We start from the raw sequence: 26,142 nt of genomic DNA on the forward strand, positions 1-26,142 counted from the left end.
GTATGCAGTTTTACTACCGTCTGCCTTAGCAATTGTTAAGTGTACTGGCCACTCAGCGGCAGACACCGAGGTGCCAAAAGGTAATGCACTTGCTGATGCTGCTGCAAAACATGCCGCCACTATAAAACCTTCACCAGAAGCGTTTCTTGGTCCCCTCTCTGTCTCTGTAACGCCACCATCCCTGTCTCATCTCGCTCAGCTCCAGGATTCTGCCCCAGAAACAGAGAGAGACTCCTGGAGTGCTTTGGGTTGCTCTTTGCATTCTGATTCCCTTTGGCGATCGCCCACTGGTACCTTTGTAGCCCCCCTCTCACTCTACCCGTCTCTAGCCGCCCTGCTACATGGTGTTTCGCATGTCGGCAAGGAGGGGATGGTCTCTGCTATAAGTAAGGCGGGGTGGTGGGCTCCCCATTTCAGCTCCTTTGCAACCCGCCACTGTGCCGCTTGTGTTACTTGTCAAAGCCACAATGTAGGCAAATCTGTAAAAGTAACACAAGGGTTCCGGGGTTTGCCTCAAGCACCTTTCTTACACTGGCAACTTGATTTTGTACAAATGCCAAAGTGTCAGAAATATGAATTCATTTTAGTTATAATATGTCTGTTTTCGGGTTGGATTGAAGCCTTTCCATGTCGCAAAGCTGATTCATTGTCCGTTGCAAAAAGTCTGTTAAACCACATTATCCCTACCAAGGGAATTCCTGCCACTTTGTCTAATGACCGGGGAACACATTTTACTGGAAAAATTGTTCAACATCTAAACCAGGTATTACATGTCGCCCACCTGTTGCACTGCCCTTACCATCCACAGAGTGCAGGGGCAGTTGAAAGGCGAAATGGTGTGCTTAAAAATAAGCTGGCAAAAATCTGTAGTTCCACAGGGTTAAACTGGCCAGCTCCCTTATGGAAATTCGGTCATCCCCATCCCAGAGACACAAATTGAGTCCATTTGAAATCATCATGGGATGCCCTATGCGAACAATGGCTACTATTACCCCAGCCCCAGACCTAAACCTAACTCTCAGCACGCTCCTCCAGTACTGCAAAGGGTTAATGCAAGCTGTGAGCTCCTCCCATTCGCAGGTGCGAGCAGCTTGGCCGACGGAACCCACCTCTGCTGCCTGTCACACTCTTGAGCCTGGTGATTGGGTCTACCTGCGGCACCACCTTCGGAAACACGCCTTGGAACCCCGGTGGAAGGATCCATACCAGGTACTGCTCACCACCCAGACAGCAGTGAAATTATCCGGCATCGCTGCATGGATCCACGCCTCACAGTGTAAGCCAGCGCCACCTCAAGGGGACCAAGCACCTCTGCAAGACCATGCAGAACCAGCTTCAACCCCAGAAGACAAAGAGGAACAGCCTGCAATACCTTACAATCTGCGCTCTCGTAAGGGTTGCCAGAAGCAGAGGGTAAGCAGACAGCAGGACCCAACAAACAAGAAGCAGTAGCGAGCCTAGCGCCTGCTGCCTGGTGGACGTAAAACTGTGACTGCGGTTCCCTCGAAAGGGGTTGTCGGAACCAGAAAGGCTCCTGCTTCCAACATGTGTCCTTTGAGAAGCTTAATCCTCAGCTACTGTGTCCTAAGGGTCTGGGGAATCCAGAGTGACAGTGACAATTCTTTCATCCAACAACAGGTGCAGATAGCCCAGATCCTGAATATTTCTAATTGCTGGGTCTGCAGCCACATCCCAGCTCACTCACAAGCTAGTATCCCCACCATGGCAATCCCTTTGAATTCCTCAGAGCTTGCTGGAGAACCCTATCCACTTAAGAGGACATGGAAGGAAAATGACACTTGGGGGCTGGGAAAAACATATGTTCCTAAACTTATAAGTGTGGTGAAAGGAAAGGGCCACTGGTGCTGGGTGTGTAATGGGACAGGGCTGAATCTAGGGAGGAGCAGCTGTCTCCAGTACATCGTGTCCCATGGTGTATGGGACTATTCAAACAAGGTTGGAGAATGGCGAACCGGGTATGGAAAGATAAACTTCCTCTCAACCTGGGATCAAACCAAAGATTCAATCTCTTGCTCCCCCTACAGCCTCCCTGAGAAAAACAGCACCATCTACAAATGTCATGCGAATGCTACCTCTTCTCCCAGTGAAAATCATCCTGTGCCCTTTGTGGGATACTATTCCTCCTTTGTAAATTCTTACATGTCAAAGGGTTGCAGTCAACCCTTCCCAGCTTTAATGGGACATCATTGGGTTTGTGGGGAAAATGCTTACACTGTGTTACCAGCAAATTGGTCAGGTATCTGTTATCCTGCTCAGCTTTTCCCACAATTCCGGGTGCTTCAATCCCTCCCACGAAATCGCCTCCGTAATTTCAGGTGAAAAAGGAGGGACTTGCCAGATGCTAAACGGTATGTGGATAACATAAGCCCCCTAACTTGGGAAGAAGCTGTTGGCATTTCTTTAGTCCCAGTAGGGGGGGTAATCCACCATGCAAAAAGGCTTTTAAGGTTACAAGCGGTGGTTGAGATCATGGCCAATGAAACAGGAGAGAGCTTAAAAGCTCTAGCTAAAGAAGCAGGAGCGGTCCGACAACTGGCCCTCCAAAACCGTCGGGCATTAGATATAATACTGGCAGCCAAAGGAGGGACCTGTGCTCTAATTGGAACAGAATGCTGTGTATACATACCTGATAATACTAATGAGGTAATAAATCGTGCTAGCCATCTGGAGCAAATTGCATACCTTCCCCACGAAGAACCAAGTTCCTTGTGGAAATGGATAAGTAACTTATTCAATTTCTCTAGTCTGGGAAACTGGTTGTTTCAAGGAATCCTGACTATCCTATTTGGAATTCTAATAATCTTTGTGTGTTTTCAATTGATTCTTGTTGTATCCAAAACTGCACAAGACACACCATCAGGTTACCCCTAACCAGAGTGCTAATCTAATGTTGTTAAATGTCACCACTGAAAGTAATGAAAAAGAATGATTGATGTATGGAATCCAGTAAGTCATTGGTCATGGGCGTAGCCTTGACCAAAAGGGGGGATTGTGGAAGTATAACATTGTATAAGTATAACATTGTATAAGGGGACATGCTGGATACATTGTATATGAGAGGGCATGCCAAAACATGTTACAAAGTATCTGAGGGAGCACACGTAGGGACAGTTAGCTTTTGAATGGAGAAGCAATTAAGATAGAGCCAGCATGTCTAAGAAGCAGGCATCAGAATGGAAGGTGTGAAGGGCAATTAGTTAAATTAACTGGAAGCTGTTAAAGGAGATTGTTAAGGGTGGCAGGTAATTGAAGATACATGATTGGTCTCAGGGATCTCGAAGGGTGGTGACTAAAATCTTTTTCTTCTTTTGTCTGTAACTTCTCTGTAACTTGTTCTCCAAAAAACTGTATAAATGAAAAGACACAAGCCCCACTCGGGGGGCTCACTTCTAAATGTATTAGCAGAGCAGCTTTGCTAATAAAACAGAGTGGTCTGATAAATTGTGAGTCTGAGTCAAACTTTGACAGTAGTAATAATCAGAATGGCCCATTTCCAACAGTTGACAAGAAGGTGTAACAGTCTACATAGCCAGACAATCCTGCTGTCAGGGTGCCGATGCCTGAGATGATGGGGCATCCAGGATTTCTGGCTGTTTAGACTCCCTCCTCAGGCCCTCCTCTACCAGCACTCCTAGCTATCTTCGAGATGCCACTGACTTCCTGAGGAAACTACAATCCATTGGTGATCTTCCTAAAAACACCATACTGGCCATTATGGATGTAGAAGCCCTCTACACCAACATTCCACACAAAGATGGACTACAAGCCATCAGGAACAGTATCCCCGATAATGTCACGGCAAACCTGGTGGCTGAAATTTGTGACTTTGTCCTCACCCACAACTATTTCACATCTGGGGACAATGTATACCTTCAAGTCAGCAGCACTGCTATGGGTACCCGCATGGCCCCACAGTATGCTAACATTTTTATGGCTGACTTAGAACAACGCTTCCTCAGCTCTCGTCTCCTTATGCCCCTACTCTGCTTGCGCTACATTGATGACATCTTCATCATCTGGACCCATGGAAAAGAAACCCTTGAGGAATTCCACCATGATTTCAACAATTTCCATCCCACCATCAACCTCAGCCTGGATGTGTCCACACAAGAGATCCACTTCCTGGACACTACAGTGCTAATAAGCGATGGTCACATAAACACCACCCTATACCGGAAACCTACTGACCACTATACTTACCTACATGCCTCTAGCTTTCATCCAGACCACACCACATGATCCATTGTCTACAGCCAAGCTCTACAATACAACCGCATTTGCTCCAACCCCTCAGACAGAGACAAACACCTACAAGATCTCTATCAAGCATTCTTAAAACTACAATACCCATCTGCTGAAGTGAAGAAACAGGTTGACAGAGCCAGAAGAGTACCCAGAAGTCACCTACTACAGGACAAGCCCAACAAAGAAAGTAACAGAAAGCCACTAACAGTCATCTTCAGCCCCCAACTAAAACCTCTCCAGTGCATCATCAAGGATCTACAACCTATCCTGAAGGACGATCCCTCACTGTTACAGGTCTTGGGAGATAGGCCAGTCCTTGCTTACAGACAGCCCCCCAACCTGAAGCAAATACTCACCAGCTACCACACAACAGAACCACTAACCCAGGAACCTATCCTTACAAGCCCGTTGCCAACTGTGTCCACATATCTATTCAGGGGACATAGTCATAGGGCCTAATCACATCAGCCACACTATCAGAGGCTCGTTCACCTGCACATCTACCAATGTAATATATGCCATCATCTGTCAGCAATGCCCCTCTACCATGTACATTGGCCAAACCGGACAGTCTCTATGTAAAAGAATAAATGGACACAAATCAGATATCAAGAATGATAACATTCAAAAACCAGTCGGAGAACACTTCACTCTCTTTGGTCACTTGATTACAGACCTAAAAGTCGCAATACTACAACAAAAAAACTTCAAAAACAGACTCCAATGAGAAACTGCTGAATTGGAATTAATTTGCAAACTGGATACCATTAAATTAGGCTTGAATAAAGACTGGGAGTGGATGGGTCATTACACAAACAAAAAACTATTTCCCCATGCTTATTTTTCCCCCCTACTTTTACTCACACCTTCTTGTCAACTGTTGGAAATGGGCCATCCTGATTATCACTACAAAGGATTTATTTTTCTCTCGCTGATAATAGCTCACCTTAACTGATTACTCTCGGTTTTTTCATGTTCTCTGAGAAAAAATATATATAATCTATATCTTCCTACTGTATTTTCCACTGCATGCATCCAATGAAGTGGGTTTTAGCCCATGAAAGCTTATGCTCAAATAAATTTGTTAGTTTCTAAGGTGCCACAAGTTTCTTTTTGCTAATACGGACAAACACGGCTACCACTCTAAGAGAAACAAGTTTTGTTTACATTTATAGGAGATAAATGCTGTCTGCTTCTTATTTACAATGTCACCTGAAAGTGGGAACAGGCATTCACATGGCACTTTTGTAGCCAGCATTGCAAGGTATTTACATGCCAGATATGCTAAACATTCATATGCCTCTTCATGCTTTGACCACCATTCCAGAGGACATGCTTCCATGCTGATGCTTTTAAAAAAAAAAAAAAAAAGCATTAATTAAATTTGTGACTGAACTTCTGGGAAGAGAATTTGTATGTCTCCTGCACCATGGTTTTATCTGCCTCCTGCCATATATTGTTTTGTTATGGTAGTCTCAGATGACTAGGCCAGCATAAGTTTGATTTAAGAACACTTTCACTGCAGATTTGACAAAACAAAGAAGGTTCCAATAGCAGATTTCAAAAGGTAGCTATAGCATTCAACCCAAGGTTTAAGCATCTGAAGTGCCTTTCAAAATCTGAGAGGGGCGAGGCATGGAGTATGCTTTCAGAAATCTTAAGAGCAACACTCTGATGCAGAAACTACAGAACCCAAACCACCAAAAAGGAAAATCAACCTTCTGTTGGTGGCATCTGACTGCCTTGTTTTTGCTTCAGGAAGACAGGATATCATCCTTCTGTCCTTTGTAGAATGTTAGATAATCTCAACTTCCAGTCCTCAGTGACGATTGTTGACTTTGGATGGTCTGATGTCTCGTGGGCATGCTTGACATCCTTGTAGGTTGCGTTGGGTATGTCCTGCGCAGAATTCTCACCCTTCCACTGATGATCGGAGAAATTTTTTGCAGCTGCTACTCTGAGTACTTATAGCAGTTGGAGACCTCAGCATGCTTAGAATGCCTCCTGCTTCTCTTTTCCTTGCATGATCAAAATCTCCTCAGTTCCCTCCTGTTTGTTTATTCATAGCCAATTCCTTCTCTTGTGACATCTGCAGTAGCGATGTCCAAATCCAGTTGTCCAAGTACTCTTCAGCCTTTCTAATGCTACATAGTGTAAATAGCTGTCCTTAAAGACCATAGTTCTTTTTTTCCAATATGGCTATCAACTTGCACTTCATGCAGAGGAAGCCTCTCTTGTGTTTCGGCAAGAAACATAGTATATTCCTTCTGGGTCACAATAAACTTCCATTATAATGGTTTCTGAAGCACAAATGTACGTAGAAAGAGAATTCCTGAATTCCCATCTAAAAACTCTCTCGAACTGCTCTGATAGCATAATCAGGAGTTCACCTTGCACCTGGTCAGCATGGCCCCTCATTAACAGGGAGAGATTAATACTCAGACTTCCAACATCCCGTCTGATGTGAGACAAAAATTCCATTCACACAGCATGTCCAGAATTGCAACAAATAGACCAAAATCTCTGCATACCTAGGTTCTTCCTTCCAAGCACAGGATCTGTATCTTCTTAGAAACTCCCATGATAACCTGCTTCTGTTTGCCCAAAAATAAGATTAGTATTTAAAGCAAAAGTTCAAAAATAAACATTTAAACAATGGAAATTCACATGTAGGATAACGCAAACAATCTTAATTCTTTCCCTTTTGCTCTGTGTGGGCTGTTTAACCATAACCCTTAATCCTTCCTGCTTCAGCTAGATGCTTCTATGCTTGAACGTTTTTTTACTTTGCAATCTCCAGACTTGCAGCAGGTTGGGCAAAAGAGCATTGTATTTCCAGCCCTTTGCAACTCCAGTTCACTGTCTCTGCTTGGTGAGTTCAGCTGCTTTCACGGCCTCTGTTGTCATTTAGGCCTTCATCAGTTCCATGTTAAAAGTCCCGGTGAGATTTTCCAGAGGGTATTCAGTCTGATAGCATATTGCACCCTTGTCACCTTCTTTGCAAGTCTACCGATACAACGCTTGCCAGTGTGGATAAATGTGGTTCACAAATCAAGTACTCATCTCCTGATAGGACTGAGATTCTCTACTGTGGTGGGCTCAACTAGAGAGTGTGTTTTGAAAAGATGGGTGCCTTTCTTCTTGTCTACTTCTCAGATAAGGACAGGCACAGATGTGTTCAGGAACGCATCTGTGAGCCCCCACCATTTGTGGTCTTCAGTTACCTCAGGAGTCTAGACTTTGTATAAATTTGTTAGAGCTAGGGCCAGCAGGCTGCTCTAATTTTTTTTTTTTCCTCCATAGATCATATGACATCTAGTGCAGTTTGTCAGACAGCATGGTTAAAATATATTGCTTGAACACATGTCATGCTTGGCCATCTCTCCAGGAATGAGGCTTCTGAAATGAAGTGTCTTGTTTGCTTTCTGCAGCTTCCTGCAGAACAACAACCTGCCCACCTCTCAACATACCATTGTTGATGATCTGAATTGGAAGATTGTGGATCTGGTTGAGTGATGGCTCAAACCCAATGTGTTTGTTCTGATATTTGGAATGGGGCTCCTTCGGATACAAACTTTTTTGATATGAATCAGAGCAGCTGGTATTTGGGGTCCTGCCTGAGAGTGGGTAAGGACCCTTGGTGCATACCAACACCTTTCTTTTATGTTAAGGCATGTTGGGTTCCTTTTATGTCTTTCCTCAATTTCCTCTTTCCACCAGAATATTGAAGAAAATTGGGCAAGATTAAGCCCGAGTGAGCTCAGACACACTTGCTTGACCACTGCAGGCTGTTTATAAGAGCTGCTGGCTCTGTCCAGAGAATAGCCATTCGTTTTCCCCTTTAAGTCAGCTCCCCTGACCCAGTAGTCTGGCAGAGTCATGTGTCTGCATCTCAAGTCACTTATTCTAACAACATGGTTTTTGGATTCCTATGCAAAATGTCCTGGTCTTGTGAGGAAACCAAGATAGTTCTATTGTAGTGCAGAAGGGCTTTCATTAAGTGTTGTGCTGATCAAATGCAATTATTAAGTAATTTGTTCAAAGCTGAGCTCTTGACTTGATTTCCTATTTGGTTCCAGTTAGCATTAACAGAAGGAGAAAGTAAAAGATATGACTACTACTATCATAATATCTGAGTGTGTCACAATTTTTAAGTAATTTAATGTATTTATTTTCGAAACACTCTGAGGTAGCTATCCCCCATTTTACAGATAAGGAATTGAACAGAACAGAGACTAAGTGACTTACCAAGGTCACACAGGAAATATGTGATAGAGTAAGGCAGTGTTTCCCAAACTTGGGATGCCGCTTGTTCAGGGAAAGCCCCTGGCGGGCCGGGCCAGTTTGTTTACCTGCGTGTCTGCAGGCTCCTCCGGTCGCAGCTCCCACTGGCTATGGTTCGCTGCCGCAGGCCAATGGGGGCTGCAGGAAGTGGCGCGGGCCAAGGGACATACCGACCTCCGCTTCCCGCAGCCCCGTTGGCCTGGAGTGGCTAACCACAGCCAGTGGGAGCTGCGATTGGCCGAACCTGCGGATGTGGCAGGTAAACAAACTGGCCTGGCCCGCCAGGGGCTTTCCCTGAACAAGCGGCATCCCAAGTTTGGGAAACATCGGAGTAAGGAATTGAACCTGCATCTCTCAAGTCCTAGGCTAAGACCCTGCCTGCTGGACCATCCTTCTATTCTACTGTCCCTGGCAATTGTAGAGATTTATTAAGCGCTATTTTTGCCTGTCGTATTGCTGTGAAGGACAGACAGAGTTCTGGTGAAATAGTATTTTATGGATCTTAAGACTTTCTTCCTCCTACTCATTAAAATTGGTGTCCGTTACCTTTGACAGGAGGGTCTTAGAGATGCAGTCACAGACAGCCTCATGAATCTTAAACCATATTTCATAAAGAGAAGGTGGTACTTGCCCCTCACACCACTATCTGACAAAAGTGATATTTGACTTTCATCTGAATAAGCTAATATCACAGCCTGTCTTTTTCCTCTTTCCCATAACCCCATACTGTCCTGGAGAGGCAAAAGTACTTGCCTTTTATGTCAGAACAACTTTGGCTTTCTAAGTGGCCTTGTACTAAGTAATAGCTAATCAGACTATTTTGTGGCCTTTATAGAAAAATGTAATGGTCAAGCTATCTTGGCTCAATCTGTGTAAGTGGAGAAGACTCCGCATCTAGTCCTGTTATGAACTAACTTGATCCTTTTGACCCTATTGATGCTTCTGTGCCTGAATGCCTTAGGGCTTATTTATCTAAAGGGATGACAGACTTAAAAGAATGTAGTTGCTGTGTACCCTTAACTGAAATCTTTAGGGTTCTGTGTGGCATTTGAGTCATATCTACTTTAATTGTATCTTCTTGACAATGCATGAAGGGCAGATAGGAGTTTTGGGAAGACAGTGATTCAGTTTGAGTTATTGGAGGTCCTCAGATCACCTTCTCAAGGAGGTCATTGCTACCTTGGGGCTTTGTGGGGGCAACTCCATGTAGAAGGAACAAGTGGTTACTTACCTGTGGTGACTCTTGTTCTCAAACTGTATTGCCACCTGAAGCCACACTTACTGTCTCCGCTTCTTATTTAGGGGCTCATCTAACAGAAGGGCTTCTGCTTGTAGAGAGCATGGAAGATCTCTTAGGTGGTATGTGGTATTTATGCTTGTGCCTGCATGGCTTTAGGCAAGTGACTCCTGCAGTGTATGCCTGGATGCAAACCAGTTGTAAAATAAGTTACTATAGATAAGTGAGCTTTTGTTTTAGATTAGGTCAGGTTGTATTTGTTTTTGTGAGAAGGGACTGAATGATCAGTATAAATGTTGTAAGCCTTAGATGTGAGGCTACGTGGTCTTTGCTTTATGCTGAGGAATGTTCAGTCTCTGAGTGCTTATGTGGTCCTCAACAGTATATTGAGTGCCTCACAATCAGTGAATTTTATTCACACAATACCCTTGTGAAATAGAAGCCACCTGTGTGCATCAGCACCAAGGTACATTGGACCTTCGTGTCTTGGACCTTCCCTCAGTAGCTTTTAGGGTGTTAGTTCATTTACAATACAGAAAAGGAGTACTTGTGGCACCTTAGAGACTAACCAATTTATTTGAGCATGAGCTTTCGTGAGCTACAGCTCACTTCATCACGAAAGCTCATGCTCAAATAAATTGGTTAGTCTCTAAGGTGCCACAAGTACTCCTTTTCTTTTTGCGAATACAGACTAACACGGCTGTTCCTCTGAAACCTTACAATACAGAGTGTCCGCAGCAACAATTACTAGTTGAATTGCATCTCTAGTATCAGTATTGTGAAGTTTCAGGAAAGGTGAGTCCAGTGCAGACAAAGCTTTGTGGCAGTCTAAACCAAGCCACTCGACTGGTCTCTATACTCTTGCTGTTGTCCATAAATTACATAATATGCTGTAATATATAAAATGAGAAATTAGCTGTGATAAGCACAAACTGAGCTATCTTTAATTTGTTTTGTCTTACTTAAAACAAAAGAATAAACCTTTTGAGTGATCGCGATCTTACTGTCAACAGATCTCTACAGATGAAAGCCTGGCCCCATGTAGGTGTCAATTTATGAAATTGTGTGCTATCTCTGATTCATTAGTGACAAGTCAGTTTTCTCTAAATTGATACCCTCTTTCCATGAGTGTTGCTGTTTAGTCAGATAAATTCTCACTGTGCTATGTAAACATTCATTCTATAACCTTTTTCTGAGGTGGGATATGACTCGGATCAGAAAATATAACTGCAACATTCCATTGTGGTTTATTTCTCTAATTTTGAGTGTGTAAAGAAAGTTAAATCTGTGAGCTAGAAAAAGAAAATTGACTTGATGTGCCCTTAGACACATTAGCATATTGCTATAAAGAGGGTTTAAAGTAGTTTGATCTCTATAAATTAGTGTTAGTGCCAAAACCTGAGATCCTTGCTCGGTTTTTGTTCATTACATTTTCGGTTGCCTAAGGATAAGATTACCTGGTGACTGCCTATGCTTTAATGGCATTTTGCGTAACCCAAGGACCTGGAGACTTGGCCAAAAGTTAACAGAAGGTTAATCTTTTGTATATGATTTTTGAATCATCCTTTTAATGTTCTGTTAACTGTTTTGGTACTCTGGCAACAATATAAAACCATTTGAGATTTTACAGATAATGATGCTTTCACAGAGTGCATTACTGATATAGACTTGATTAACTACATAAAATTTTAAAAAACTTTGATTTCATTGCGAAGTATGGGGATCCAGCTGAGCTCTCTTTGGAAATGGAAATAACTTATTTTTTTCAGAATTTGAAACCATAAAGTTATATGTTCAGACAATGTGATATTTGCTCTTCCTAGATCTTTTTCCTTCAGTAATATGGAGCATATAAAGTTAATTTCTAACAAAATAAGTGGGTAACAGCGTTTTTGAAATTGGTTAGAGAGTAAAAATGTAGAAACATGGTTCTCCAAACTCTAACTAGCAAAGTCAGATGTAATTCCTGAAGTATGACTTCAACACAAGATTTTCTCCATATAAAATTGTCCATTAGTGTCTGAATTCTGCAGGCATCTCATTTTGGAGAGCTTCATTTACTGAGACCTCCGTTATCTGAATAAACTTCATATCTCTTGTTTGACTTGAACAAGTATTTTATTAAGGAAGAGAGCACCTACGGAAGCAGCCTTAAACATATCAGCCAACAAAGATGTTTCCTATAGTTTTGACTAGACTTTGGCTGTTTGTTCCATCCCACTTGTGTCTGCTGTCTTTGTAGTCTCTTTATCTCAGCTTCACATCACGCCTGCCCTCAGACCTTCCTCTTCTCTCTCTTCTCACTTGTTTTGTCCCCTCACCTTCTCTGTTCTCTTGACTTTCCATTTCATTAATCCATTCCTAACAGTCCACCCTCCTGCCAGAAAAAAATTGTGCAACTAGATATCTCATATGCCACCATCATGCTGGTCGATTTGCTTGTATTTATATATCCCTTTCCCCTACTCTTTGTCTTTGCAGTTTAGATTGTAAGTTCTTGGAGCAGGGACTGTCTATTGCTGTGTATATGAACAGTGCTCAATACAATTAACCCTTGATCTTGGTTGGTCCCCAGTCATTATCACACTAAGCATGAATTGTGCTGCTGTAAGTTAGATTGGTCTTCAGTTACCCATTAAAAAATATATTTTTTTAAGAGCAACAGCCAGCATTTAATGCTGGATTTTAATGAACACAGCAGTGTTTTTTTCAGTAATGGAATTGTGCACTATATCCGTTCTATGAATTCATGCTGTACATTCCTTTTACTCTTTTTAGATGTTGGATGTCTATGACATTCTTCCTTTCGATAATCCAGATGGTGGAGTTTGGAAACAAGGATTTGATATCACGTACAATGAAAATGAATGGGATGATGAACCTCTTCAAGTGTTTGTTGTGCCTCACTCACATAATGATCCAGGTAATACACTGCCATATGGATTTGAAATCTGAGTATTTAGCAACTTGAGTTAAGATATATAGGACTGCAGCCTTAGAATCATAGAATATAAGGGTTGGAAGGGACCCCAGAAGGTCATCTAGTCCAACCCCCTGCTCGAAGCAGGACCAATTCCCAGTTAAATCATCCCAGCCAGGGCTTTGTCAAGCCTGACCTTAAAAACCTCTAAGGAAGGAGATTCTACCACCTCCCTAGGTAACGCATTCCAGTGTTTCACCACCCTCTTAGTGAAAAAGTTTTTCCTAATATCCAAAAGTAACCCAAGGACCTGGAGACCTTCTTTTGGTGTTAGGGTTTGGGCTTTCCTGAATCATGCTGCCTAGTGTATTAGGTGTCGATTCACCAAAGCATTTGAGCACGTTTTAGTTTAGCCCATTGACTTCACTGGAACAACTCATGTGATTAATTATTAGCTGGATCAGAGCCGTAATGGTGGCACTTTGCATTGGAGCGTAGTATGGAATTTCTAGATGCTCACCACTGTTAAGTCAAATGGAACTACACATTACTGCATTAAATAAGTTCATTTTAATAAGATTTTTTTACCAGCATGTAGAAGAAGAAAAATGTCAACTTTGATCGTTGTTTAACTATTTTTAGTGCAAGCTCCCAGTAATGATTAATAGGCTTGTATCTTCGGAAGATGTGATACTGGGGAATCTAAATTTCTGTGGTTTTCGTCTTCATTGCTCATACTTAAAGTGGTTAGCAAATGTAATCTCCCTTATCCCCCCAAGATGAGTTAGTTTCTAATGACTATGTGAGGTTAAAAGTGCCACAGACCTATAAAGTTTATATAACAGAGCAATGAGTGCAAAAGGCAACCTGTTTGGTACATAAAACTAAAATTCAGGTAAATTGCCTGTCACAATTCAGATTTCTCTTCAGCAAATCTACATTCCGTGTACCTGAGTGGGGAGAGGGGAAGAAGTAGCTTAAAGTCAGATACCTAGTGTTCCTCTGAGGGAGAAAGGGATGTATGTGGCCATCTTTAGATGACCTAGGACTGAGGGAACAAAGGTCTGTTTTCAAGAACACTGTTTCTTGGTGAATTGGGAGGGAACCCAGCTCCAGTCCTCAGTGTCTGCAACATCTAGGGATGGTTTTAGTGTAGAATCCCCACCATCTGCCACTACCATTTTAAACATTGTATCAACTAAGCATACTAGGCAGGTGGTTCTCAAACAGGTGTACGTGTATCCCTGGGGGTACACAGAGGTCTTCCAGGGAGTACATCAATTCATCTAGTTATTTGCCTAGTTTTACATCAGACTACATAAAAATCACTAGGGAAGTCAGTACAAACTAAAATTTCATATAGACAATGACTTCTTTATACTGCTCTATATACTCCTTACTGAAATACACTATTATATTGAAAATGATTTATTTTATAATGATATGGCAACAATGAGAAAATAAGCAGTTTTTCAGTAATAGTGTGCTGTGACACTTTTCTGTATTTTTGTCTGATTTAGTAAGCAAGTAGTTTTTAAGTGAGGTGAAACTTGGGGGTACGCAAGACAAAATCAGACTCCTAAAAGGGGTATGTAGTCCTGAAAGGTTGAGAGCCACTGTACTAGACATTGTGGTGCTTAAAACATAACAGTTGGCAGGCAGGCTGTGTATGCTATACACTCTCGTGATGCTGCTAATAGTGATGGGGCTGAACCAGTGTTAGCAACTGTGGCATTTTTTGAAAAGCATTTGTAGTGTGGAAAGGGGCAAGCTGAGGCTTTGTCTACATGGAATATTTTTATACTGGTATAAACTAAGATGTGAATTTAAACGAATATAGTTCTACCGGTGTAACCCCCTGTGTGAATAGTTATTCTGGAATAAGAGTTTTTCAGTTTTGCTTAAGTTGCTTTGGAAGGGGTGTAAACTAATGTTTTAAAAAAATAAGTGGTGGGGCGGGAACAAAAGCTACTCTTAATCCAGAATGTGCCCATACAGGGAGTCTATACCAGTATAACTGTAACACTTTCCCATGTAGACAAATCATGAGAAGGTTAGCCCTACTCATTGGTTTGTAAACACACACAAGACTTCAGTTGATGAGGGGAGGAGAATCTACTTAGCACTAATTATAACAATTTGAATCTTACAATTTAAATAATTAAGTCTTTCCTGCTATGATTCTTTCCAAGTATAATTTCATTGATGAATTCATTCTAAATAGCTTTTTAATATTTGTAGTACTATGGATCAGACTGAAATATATATCAGCAGTCTACAGCATGACGCATTTTGAAATTATCAGACATCAAGAAATAGCAGAAAATAAATCTTTTTATTTGGCATTGCATAATACATTTTTGATAGAAGTGTCCCAAAAACAAACACTAAGCACACTGTATGTGATATAAATGATCCAATATAACATATTATGAGCAGCCCCTTCTTGTCTGTCTTTTTGCTCAGTACCCCATTGTACTTTATTAAACTTTCCCAGACATACTAAAGTAAAGAGTAGCCTGCATTACATTAAAGCACACCTGTAGTATGCATCAGTAGGGTCTATGTGGACCAATTAATGCTCAGCAAGTTAGTGTGCTTTAGAAATCATGCCCCATGTAGCGAGTACTGATGCACCACGTAGAAAAGCCCTAAGAGGACAGGCAAAATGTAACACTTTCCCATGGTAGGATTTGGTAGGATTTTTTTCAAAAATTGTCAGACATAAATAACTCATTCCTTTTATAGTCTGTTTAAATAACACAATGATATATACAGGAATAAAAATTAATTACAGTTTAAAGATTACAAGAAATGGAAATGATTTTAATACTTAACTGCCCTATTTACATTTCTTAACCAATTGCTGTTCTGACTATTTCTAGAATTAAGTTTTGAAAAAGGTACAATATTCAAAAGCTAATAAAAAGGAACTGATGTTTCTGGTCAGAAGCCTCTGTCCTTCTTTGCTACTAATGAATATTTCTGGAGCTGCCTGTTTGAGCCGTATGCTTGATGGCTCCTTGCCAGTACTTGGTTTCTGAGTTTTTAAAATATCTTTCTGTATTTTTTGAAGTTAAATGAAGGTGTTTCATTTCCTTGATCATCAAATGCATACCTAAAAGGACTTTTTTGAAAAGAAGGTGTTCAGTACACACATTTTGAGTTATCACATTCTTGGGGAAATGATTTAACTTAATCTTTCACCTACATGCAGTTAATTAGCCACAGTTCTGAAAAAAATTAGTTCAACTTTTAGTTAAATTCTAAAACAGATTTCCTCTCTGCCTCTTCAAGTTCTGGGCTCTGTTGCCCATAAATGAGCTGTGTTAGACCTTCTTATGGGGAGCATGATCTAGATAATTAAGAGATCCCTAGCTTTGGTACATTAACAAGTCACACAAGACTATCTAACTATTCTTAGATTCTAGACATAGATTAATCAAGAATCAGTTGATTTCTGCCCTTTTTGAAAACAAAGCTAATATTATATATTTTAAAGAAAAACCGACAAAACAATAAAACTCACAACAAAACCCAAATGAAATGCTAGGAATTAAACAAAGTTAAGTTATTTGTGTGGGGGCTGGTAACTTAACAGTAGATGTCCTGACTCAGTGATGTTTTATTTTGTTTTAAAAGACAATAATATATTTTCATCCTTAACTTTGTCTTAATAAAGTTTTAGTCTGGAAAAGCCTTATTGCTTTGAGTATGTGTCAGTGTGGATCCCAATGTGCTGCACATTCATGTGAGATCAGAATCTTTTGAATAATTGTCTGTTGGCACTGCCTCATGCTCCAGTGTGAAGGCATAAAGGGTAGAGCAGCCGTGACCCTCCCTTGGTTTTTTCTTACCACCCATGGCAACGATGTGAAACTTAGTGAATATCTGACCTGAAAGACTTCATTTCAGTTTTTCAACTCGTCTGTGTGAAACAAACTTCATCTTCACACTTCTCTTTTCCTCAGTTTTCTTTTCTTTGGAAGGTCCTATCAGCTATCGCTTTGTGCATTCCTGTGTACAATGGTGGAAGATGCTGCATGCCAGTGGCCACGCCTCTTGGCAGACTCTAAATCATAGAATCATAGAATATTAGGGTTGGAAGAGACCTCTGGAGGTCATCTAGTCCAGTCCCTTGCTCAAAGCAGGACCGACACCAACTAAATCAATCAAATCATTAGGAGTCAAACAATGCCTGTCTTGCGACGGACTGAATCCCATCAAAGATGGACGTAATTGATACCTCTTCTACCTGCAAGAGTGCCACATGCCTGATAGGTGCTCTATGTAAAAGTCCTTCTTCTCAAGGACCTGCAAAACCAAGGTTGCTTGGCTCCTGTTTCTGCTAGAGCAGTTCATGTGGGTCACTTCAGACCCTGAAGTGATAACTACCAGAGTGAGTCTGGAAAAGACAGCATTGGCTAGCACTCCCTCGAGCACACTCCAGACCCCCGGGATTGGGCAATGAAAGGAAGGCTAAGAGGATGCTGATGAAGCTGGCACTAGCAACTTTGACACTGAAATCTTTGGCATTAATGAAATCCTTTGGCACTAACAGCCTGAAGCCAGCACCCCAAGCAATAAAAGCCAGCATCTATTACAAGAGCAGGGTGAAATTTTTCAGACAAATAATTTATTTGCCAAAAAGGTAAATAAATGCCTGAAACTGTTGATGGATTTGAGACACATTTGCCAAATAGTTTTGGTTAAAATAAATATAAATATATATTATATATATTTTACTTAGGTGATGGTGGTCATCTACAAATTTTATAAGCATGCTCTCCACCCTGTTATCCAAGTCATAAATGAAAATATTGAATTGTACTGAGCCCATGACTGTGTCTTGTGGGACTACAGTAGATACACCTTCCCAGTTAGAAGCAGACTATTGATAACTACTCTTTGAGTACAGACTTGCAACCAGTTTTGCACTCACCTTATAGTAATTTCAGATCGATCACATTTCCCTAGTTTGTTTATGTGAATGTCATGTGCGATTGTCAAAAGCCTTATTAAAATCAAGATATATCATGTCTACTGCTTCTTCCTCCAGCAAACTACTAGGGCCAGTTTCCTTTCCTAAGTCACACTCTGCTCCGGGAGAAGAAGCAGTTGCGCACACTTGATTTTTCCAGGGCCTTGTTTTATTACTTCAACAGAACCCAACTATTCAAGGTGGCTCCATGGTTGTTTCTTGCTATACTGACTAAAGGTCAGGCCATCTCATTTGACCATCAAAATAACAATATTTGAGGCTCTAGGTAATTACATCTCTTGCCTGTGTCAGCTATAACTGTGACCACCATAAATGCTGCATAACAAGTATCTTTAGGTTTCAGAGGAACAGCCGTGTTAGTCTGTATTCGCAAAAAGAAAAGGAGTACTTGTGGCACCTTAGAGACTAACCAATTTATTTGAGCATGAGCTTTCGTGAGCTACAGCTTCATCAGAGTAACATCTGATGAAGTGAGCTGTAGCTCACGAAAGCTCATGCTCAAATAAATTGGTTAGTCTCTAAGGTGCCACAAGTACTCCTTTTCTTTTTTCAAGTATCTTTAATAATTCTCATCAACATAGCATTTGAGTCTAGCAGTGGTTATAAACTTTTGTCTAGACTGCAAAAATGCTCACTGATGACTATTAGTGTCAACAATAGGTGCATTTTAAATTGTGTGTGTGTCTGTGTAATGAAAGCTTGGGCCTGTAACTTTCTGGCAGAGTTCAGGATTTAAAGAGTTGGAAGAGATTACATCAAAAAAATTCAGAACAAAGGTTTCCCTCAGGTGCCATTATTGATACTTAGAACTGTCCAAGAGTACTGAACAATTGAGGCAGTTTTCTGGCTTTTCAGTATCTGGGACCTATTGTCTAGAAAAGAGTTTCTTTGGACTGCTCCATAGGGAATGAAGCACTGAGTCATTAAAAGGCCATCTATCAGCCATATGTCCTTTTTATCTTAGCCCAGGCTTTTCACTTGACTAAATGTCCTACTGCTCATTTCTCACACTCTAAAATTTCAGTTTGTGCAATAAATCCTAGGCTATGTCTTCACTGCAAAAAAGATGTGGTTTCTTTTTCCCAGTGGGATAGGTAAATGTCGGTTAGCTATTGCTTTGTAAAATCCTAGGGGGGACAGGACACACTAATTTTACCACGGGGTTGCTGAAAGAGGTCAACACTATGGCACCCCAACTATGTTTTGTCTCCACTAGGATTTTATAGTGCAATAGCGAACCTGGTTTAGTTATCTTGCTGAAAATCCACCCTTTTTTAGCAGTGAAAACCAGCGCTAGTATGGTAACTGTTACTAACAAATCAGATACTATGAGCTAGTGCCACACTCTCTGAGTTTATATTAACTTTTCGTGCAGTACTGTAAACTAATTTGCCTCTTGGTGACTAGATGAGCCTTACACTATTATAAGAATAATAAAAATTCTTAGTTCTTATAGTGTGTTTATATCTGTAGGTCTCAGAACTTTCCCACATTATGGATTGCAGGTCACAGAGGGTTTATAGGGTTTTGTGGGAGTTCATGCAAAAAAGTAAGATGGAGGGGAAAATGCATATAGCCCACTAATAGTGTTTCACTATAAGGGCACCAAATTATTGTATTTTGAGAACCCCTGCTAGTAGTTCAGTAAAGGATATGAGTGTGTGCAGCAGGTTGCTACAACTTCTGCTAATAACAGTATTATTTATTGGGGTAATGCGTCAGGGACTAGATCTCATTGTGCTAAGCTCTGTGTAAGCGCACTGCAAAAAAATGCTACATGCCCCACAAGATCTGCCTTATACAAGAGAACATGCCCTATTCAAATGTTTATTATGTACAACACAAAGCGTATAGATTGTGGCAAAATGTGTCCCTGAATTAGAACATCAGATATGCCTGCTGTAAACTTTAAGATGCCTGAGGGCACCACTGAGCCTTATATGAACACATTGCATCTGCTCGTTTTTGCTGCAGCTCATTGATTTGGAAAGAGATCCTTTTGTGGAAAAGGACAGTGTCAGCTTGCTCCAACAGTGGCTGAAAGAGAAAATGGGAAAGCATTTTCATATTGTTAAAATATAGGGCATCCTAAAGTGCTGCATGCCAAAAGTAAAGCCTTCAGCGTTATTTCAGCATCTAGAAACTGGACATCTATCAGTGAAAGGTAAACCTGAAGACGTTTTTCAGTGAAAACTTTAAACCTCCAAAACTCGTCAAGATTTGGTTACTCAAACTCCCAATGTCAACATGATCTTTTTCAGATGTCTTATTTTGCACAATGTACTTACAGGACATGTACCACAGAATAGTCGTATTCTTCCCTGCATAATAGATATGGCTTCAAAGGTTCTAAAGGTGTTCAAGAGCAATCAGTGTCTGTTGCTGTGCATTCATGACACTTTTGAAATGATTTGTGATTATGTGGGTTTCTGTAACTGTCAACTATTTTTTATGCTGAAATTAGACTATGCATGAAGTAAAGTACTATCTTGACTCATTTAATTAAGAGCAGGAGTGCAGGTTTTCATGAATGGTTAGTGATTGCCTTTTGCTTATGTCTTCAGTAATTGATCTTGGTGGTATACTTAACTTACCTTCCTGACGTCTTTGGGCACATAAACTGAAGACTTCATTCTAAAGGTGGAGTATGAATGCTCAACCATACACAACAAGGTCAAAGTATTAATTCAGAATGATTGGAAATCGGTAGGCTTGAGTGCATAAAGGAAACTTGGAGCCATTTCATCATGCTTCAGACTCTGAGAGAACTGAGGAGCCAGATCAGAAACATCACAAAATTATATCTGCATTTGAGTGACCTTCAAATTCTAGCTGTCATACTTCCTACCCTCTCCCCCAGTAATTCACAGAGAGGGAAAGAGGTGGGTCATGAATCATAGAATATAAGGGTTGGAAGGGACCCCAGAAGGTCATCTAGTCCAACCCCCTACTCGAAGCAGGACCAATTCCCAGTTAAATCATCCCAGCCAGGGCTTTGTCAAGCCTGACCTTAAAAACCTCTAAGGAAGGAGATTCTACCACCTCCCTAGGTAACGCATTCCAGTGTTTCACCACCCTCTTAGTGAAAAAGTTTTTCCTAATATCCAATCTAAACCTCCCCCACTGCAGCTTGAGACCATTACTCCTCGTTCTGTCATCTGATACCATTGAGAACAGTCTAGAGCCATCCTCTTTGGAACCCCCTTTCAGGTAGTTGAAAGCAGCTATCAAATCCCCCCTCATTCTTCTCTTCTGCAGGCTAAACAATCCCAGCTCCCTCAGCCTCTCCTCATAACTCATGTGTTCCAGACCCCTAATCATTTTCGTTGCCCTTCGCTGGACTCTCTCCAATTTATCCACATCCTTCTTGAAGTGTGGGGCCCAAAACTGGACACAGTACTCCAGATGAGGCCTCACCAATGTCGAATAGAGGGGAACGATCACGTCCCTCGATCTGCTCGCTATGCCCCTACTTATACATCCCAAAATGCCATTGGCCTTCTTGGCAACAAGGGCACACTGCTGACTCATATCCCGCTTCTCGTCCACTGTCACCCCTAGGTCCTTTTCCGCAGAACTGCTGCCTAGCCATTCGGTCCCTAGTCTGTAGCTGTGCATTGGGTTCTTCCGTCCTAAGTGCAGGACCCTGCACTTATCCTTATTGAACCTCATCAGATTTCTTTTGGCCCAATCCTCCAATTTGTCTAGGTCCTTCTGTATCCTATCCTTCCCCTCCAGCGTATCTACCACTCCTCCCAGTTTAGTATCATCCGCAAATTTGCTGAGAGTGCAATCCACACCATCCTCCAGATCATTTATGAAGATATTGAACAAAACCGGCCCCAGGACCGACCCTTGGGGCACTCCACTTGATACCGGCTGCCAACTAGACATGGAGCCATTGATAACTACCCGCTGAGCCCGACAATCTAGCCAGCTTTCTACCCACCTTATAGTGCATTCATCCAGCCCATACTTCCTTAACTTGCTGACAAGAATACTGTGGGAGACCATGTCAAAAGCTTTGCTAAAGTCAAGGAACAATACATCCACTGCTTTCCCTTCATCCACAGAACCAGTAATCTCATCATAGAAGGCGATTAGATTAGTCAGGCATGACCTTCCCTTGGTGAATCCATGCTGGCTGTTCCTGATCACTTTCCTCTCATGCAAGTGCTTCAGGATTGATTCTTTGAGGACCTGCTCCATGATTTTTCCAGGGACTGAAGTGAGGCTGACTGGCCTGTAGTTCCCAGGATCCTCCTTCTTCCCTTTTTTAAAGATTGGCACTACATTAGCCTTTTTCCAGTCATCCGGGACTTCCCCGGTTCGCCACGAGTTTTCAAAGATAATGGCCAATGGCTCTGCAATCACAGCCGCCAGTTCCTTCAGCACTCTCGGATGCAACTCGTCCGGCCCCATGGACTTGTGCACGTCCAGCTTTTCTAAATAGTCCCTAACCACCTCTATCTCCACAGAGGGCTGTCCATCTCTTCCCCATTTTGTGATGCCCAGCGTAGCAGTCTGGGAGCTGACCTTGTTAGTGAAAACAGAGGCAAAAAAAGCATTGAGTACATTAGCTTTTTCCACATCCTCTGTCACTAGTTTGCCTCCCTCATTCAGTAAGGGACCCACACATTCCTTGGCTTTCTTCTTGTTGCCAACATACCTGAAGAAACCCTTCTTGTTACTCTTGACATCTCTGGCTAGCTGCAGCTCCAGGTGCGATTTGGCCCTCCTGATAACATTCCTACATGCCCGAGCAATATTTTTATACTCTTCCCTGGTCATATGTCCAACCTTCCACTTCTTGTAAGCTTCTTTTTTATGTTTAAGATTTCACCATTAAGCCAAGCTGGTCGCCTGCCATATTTACTATTCTTTCGACTCATTGGGATGGTTTGTCCCTGTAACCTCAACAGGGATTCCTTGAAATACAGCCAGCTCTCCTGGACTCCTTTCCCCTTCATGTTAGTCCCCCAGGGGATCCTGGCCATCCGTTCCCTCGATCTGCTCGCTACTGAGGGAGTCGAAGTCTGCTTTCCTGAAGTCCAGGGTCCGTATTGTGCTGCTTACCTTTCTTCCCTGTGTCAGGATCCTGAACTCAACCAACTCATGGTCACTGCCTCCCAGATTCCCGTCCACTTTTGCTTCCCCCACTAATTCTACCCGGTTTGTGAGCAGCAGGTCAAGAAAAGCGCCCCCCCTAGTTGGCTCCTCTAGCACTTGCGCCAGGAAATTGTCCCCTACGCTTTCCGAAAACTTCCTGGATTGTCTATGCACCGCTGTATTGCTCTCCCAGCAGATATCAGGAAAATTAAAGTCACGCATGAGAATCAGGGCATGCGATCCAGTAGCTTCCGTGAGCTGCCGGAAGAAAGCCTCATCTACCTCATCTCCCTGGTCCGGTGGTCTATAGCAGACTCCCACCACTACATCACTCTTGTTGCACACACTTCTAAACTTAATCCAGAGACACTCAGGTTTTTCTGCAGTTTCGTACCGGAGCTCTGAGCAGTCATACTGCTCCCTTACATACAGTGCTACTCCCCCACCTTTTCTGCCCTGCCTGTCCTTCCTGAACAGTTTATAACCATCTGTGACGAAGTGGGACTGTTCTTAATGTTTCCTCTGAATAGTGTGGGGGTGCCTCAGTTTCCCCTAGGCAGTTCTTAAGTATCTAGGTGGTGGGGTAAGGGTGTATGATCATTGCAGTGCCCTAGAGGGCATGTGTGTGCAGGAGTCTGGACACAGAGAATGGCCGACACCCTGTTTCCTGGCAACTGATGGCCTGGGCCCTTCCCCCCCTGCAAGGTGGGAGCTGAAGGGTTGGAGAACAAAGGAATCAGGTGACCTCCTGGCCCGGGAAAGGAACAAAGTCCAGAGGAGGAGGGGCTGGAGGGGTTTTTCAGTTTGGGGCTGGCTGGGACATGGAGTGAAGTGCAGACGTGGTTGTCTGGCTCACTGCCCCCCAGAATGGACCCAGCTGAGGGGTCCCGTTCTCTGCACCTGCAAGCTCTGTTTTAGACCATGTTCCTGTCGTCTAATAAACCTTCTGTTTTACTGGCTGGCTGAGAGTCACGTCTGACTGCGAAGTTGGGGTGCAGGACCCTCTGGCTTCCCCAGGAGCACCGCCTGAGCGGACTCGCTGTGGGAAGCGCACGGAGAGGCAGAGGATGCTGAATGCTCCGAGGTCAGACCCAGGAAGGTGGAAGCTGTGTGAGCTGTGTGTCCTGAAGACAGGCTGCTCACAGAAAGGCGACTACCCCAGAGTCCTGACTGACTTCATGGGGAGCAGTTCCAGAGCATCGCCCAGGAACTCCGTGACACCATCCATGACAGTACTCCAGTCATGTGAGTTATCCCACCAAGTCTCTGTTATTCTGATCACGTCATAGTTCTTTGACATCACCAGGACCTCCAGTTCTCCCTGCTTGTTTCCAAGGCTTTGTGCATTTGTATATAAGCACTTGAGATAACCTGTTGATCGCCCCTCATTCCCAGTATGAGGCAGGAGCCCTCCCCTCACAGACATTCCTGCCTGTGCTTCCTCCCGGTATCCCGCTTTCCCACTTACCTCAGGGCTTTGGTCTCCTTCCCCCGGTGAACCTAGTTTAAAGCCCTCCTCACTAGGTTAGCCAGCCTGCTCGCGAAGATGCTCTTCCCTCTCTTCGTTAAGTATGCAGCATGCAGTTGACTTGACAACACTAGCTGGGCCATTACAAAACGTAGATTTGTCCAGTGGCAAGATCCTACAACTGACTTTCTTTGCTGGAACTAGTGGAAATAGTGTGTGGCTAAAGAAGTTATACTCAGTTTTACTTGCAGAAGCCTTAAATTCTCATCCTAGTTTCTCTCTCCTGAGTTTATTTTGCAAAAAGAAAAGGAGTACTTGTGGCACCTTGGAGACTAACCAATTTATTTGAGCATGAGCTTTCGTGAGCTACAGCTCACTCGAAACCTGAGTTTATTTTGTCCATGCGTGTAATGGTAAATGAGTGCTGATGAGACTTTTAGGTCACACATTATATAGTCCTTATCCACCACATATTTTATAGGAAAATTAGTTAAGAAAAGCTGATTTGTTTAAAAAATTGTCATAATTTCTTTAAATTCCTCTACCTATAAACCTGACTTTGTTAGCACTATGAATCTAAATGTATAGACTTCTGAGAGAGAGATAAATAATTCATTACATTTGTATCTGTTTACTTTACGTTTCATATGTACAGACTTTTCAGGACTAGAAACAAATGCTGGGGATCTGGTGGAAAGCTGAGAATCTCCTCTTTTCAGTGGTATAAACTGTGCATTTTTAGTCTTGAAGGATCGTGAAATAGCAGATCTTCAACCTGTGAATCCCCTAGAACTTGAATGTTGCCTGTCTTAGGGAAGTGCCATGAGAGTGAAAGTTCAATATGATGGGGAAAGGAAACTATGGAATTTTAGTAGTCCTAAAGAAGATGGTTTAGTGGGGGAGAATGTGGTAGAGGCATTTGAAAATGTGCGGTAAATGCAAGTTATCACATGAATCTTCAAATTATTGTGTTGCTATTACCTTCAGACTATGTGTGTTTAACATCTATTTAATTTCTTTTAAAAGGCTCCAACTTTATTTAAAAAAAAAAGGAGGGGGGTCCTAAGGATTTAGGAGTCTGACTTTGGGCATCCATTTTTGAAGGTCTTGGCCATAGTCTCCATATTTAATGTTAAAAGCTAGGTTCTATTTTAAGGCTTATTTTTTAACCCTCTTATAACTTTGGTTAGTGAAATTGGATTGCTCTGAAAGTGGGGGATATGTTTTCTGCAGAGTTTGAGAATAGGTCAGCCTGTGTTTGAGTTACAGGCCTTGGAATGTCTTGATATGCAATCCTGGAACAAGACTCTTAACTAGTTACATAGGGTACAAAACACTGTAGTATAATGATTCTGATTGTTGTAAAAATATTCTTCAGTAACAGTAGTACTATCCTGTATAAAAAACAGGCCTTGTGTCTGGAAACTGAAGAAGATAAATAAGGTTCTGTCACTTTCATATCTTTAGTATTGCTCCATTTTAACATTGTTAGAAATTTGGGGGTCAGGTCCTCTGGTACATTGGCTTTGTGCTGCTCTTTTACAAAACTGTCCTAATTCCAAGTTAACTAGCCCTAAGTGAATTCTACTAATTAGGAGGAACATGGGCTCCCTGTGTTGCCCCTTCTCCCTCTGACTGGAACATGGGGCATGGCTGGGGAAAAAGGTGTGATCAGGGATTCCTTTCCTCCATCTAATCACTAGTTGTCATAATGGTAGTTTTCTGGTGGTGGCAGCTGGTGGCAATTAGAGCAGTCCTCAAGATGCTTTAATTTGGGCCTGGGGACTGGCTCAATGCTGACCTGCCCCAGGACTGGAGGAGTGCAAAGATTGCTTTAAGTCACCTTTCTCCATCTC

At 42.3% G+C, this 26,142-nt stretch overlaps 1 protein-coding gene across 1 annotated transcript in view; it reads left to right on the forward strand.

The window, feature by feature from the left end:
• The window catches only part of MAN2A1 (mannosidase alpha class 2A member 1), a 213,761-nt gene that overhangs the window by 23,867 nt on the left and 163,752 nt on the right, over positions 1 to 26,142 (forward strand). The window contains exon 3 of the mRNA XM_048849432.2: positions 12,566 to 12,710. Coding sequence (XP_048705389.2) covers positions 12,566 to 12,710 — 145 coding nt within the window. The remainder of the gene's footprint in view (positions 1 to 12,565; positions 12,711 to 26,142) is intronic.

This window comes from Caretta caretta, chromosome 5 (assembly GCF_965140235.1).
Source record: "Caretta caretta isolate rCarCar2 chromosome 5, rCarCar1.hap1, whole genome shotgun sequence".
Lineage (NCBI taxonomy): Eukaryota > Metazoa > Chordata > Testudines > Cheloniidae > Caretta > Caretta caretta.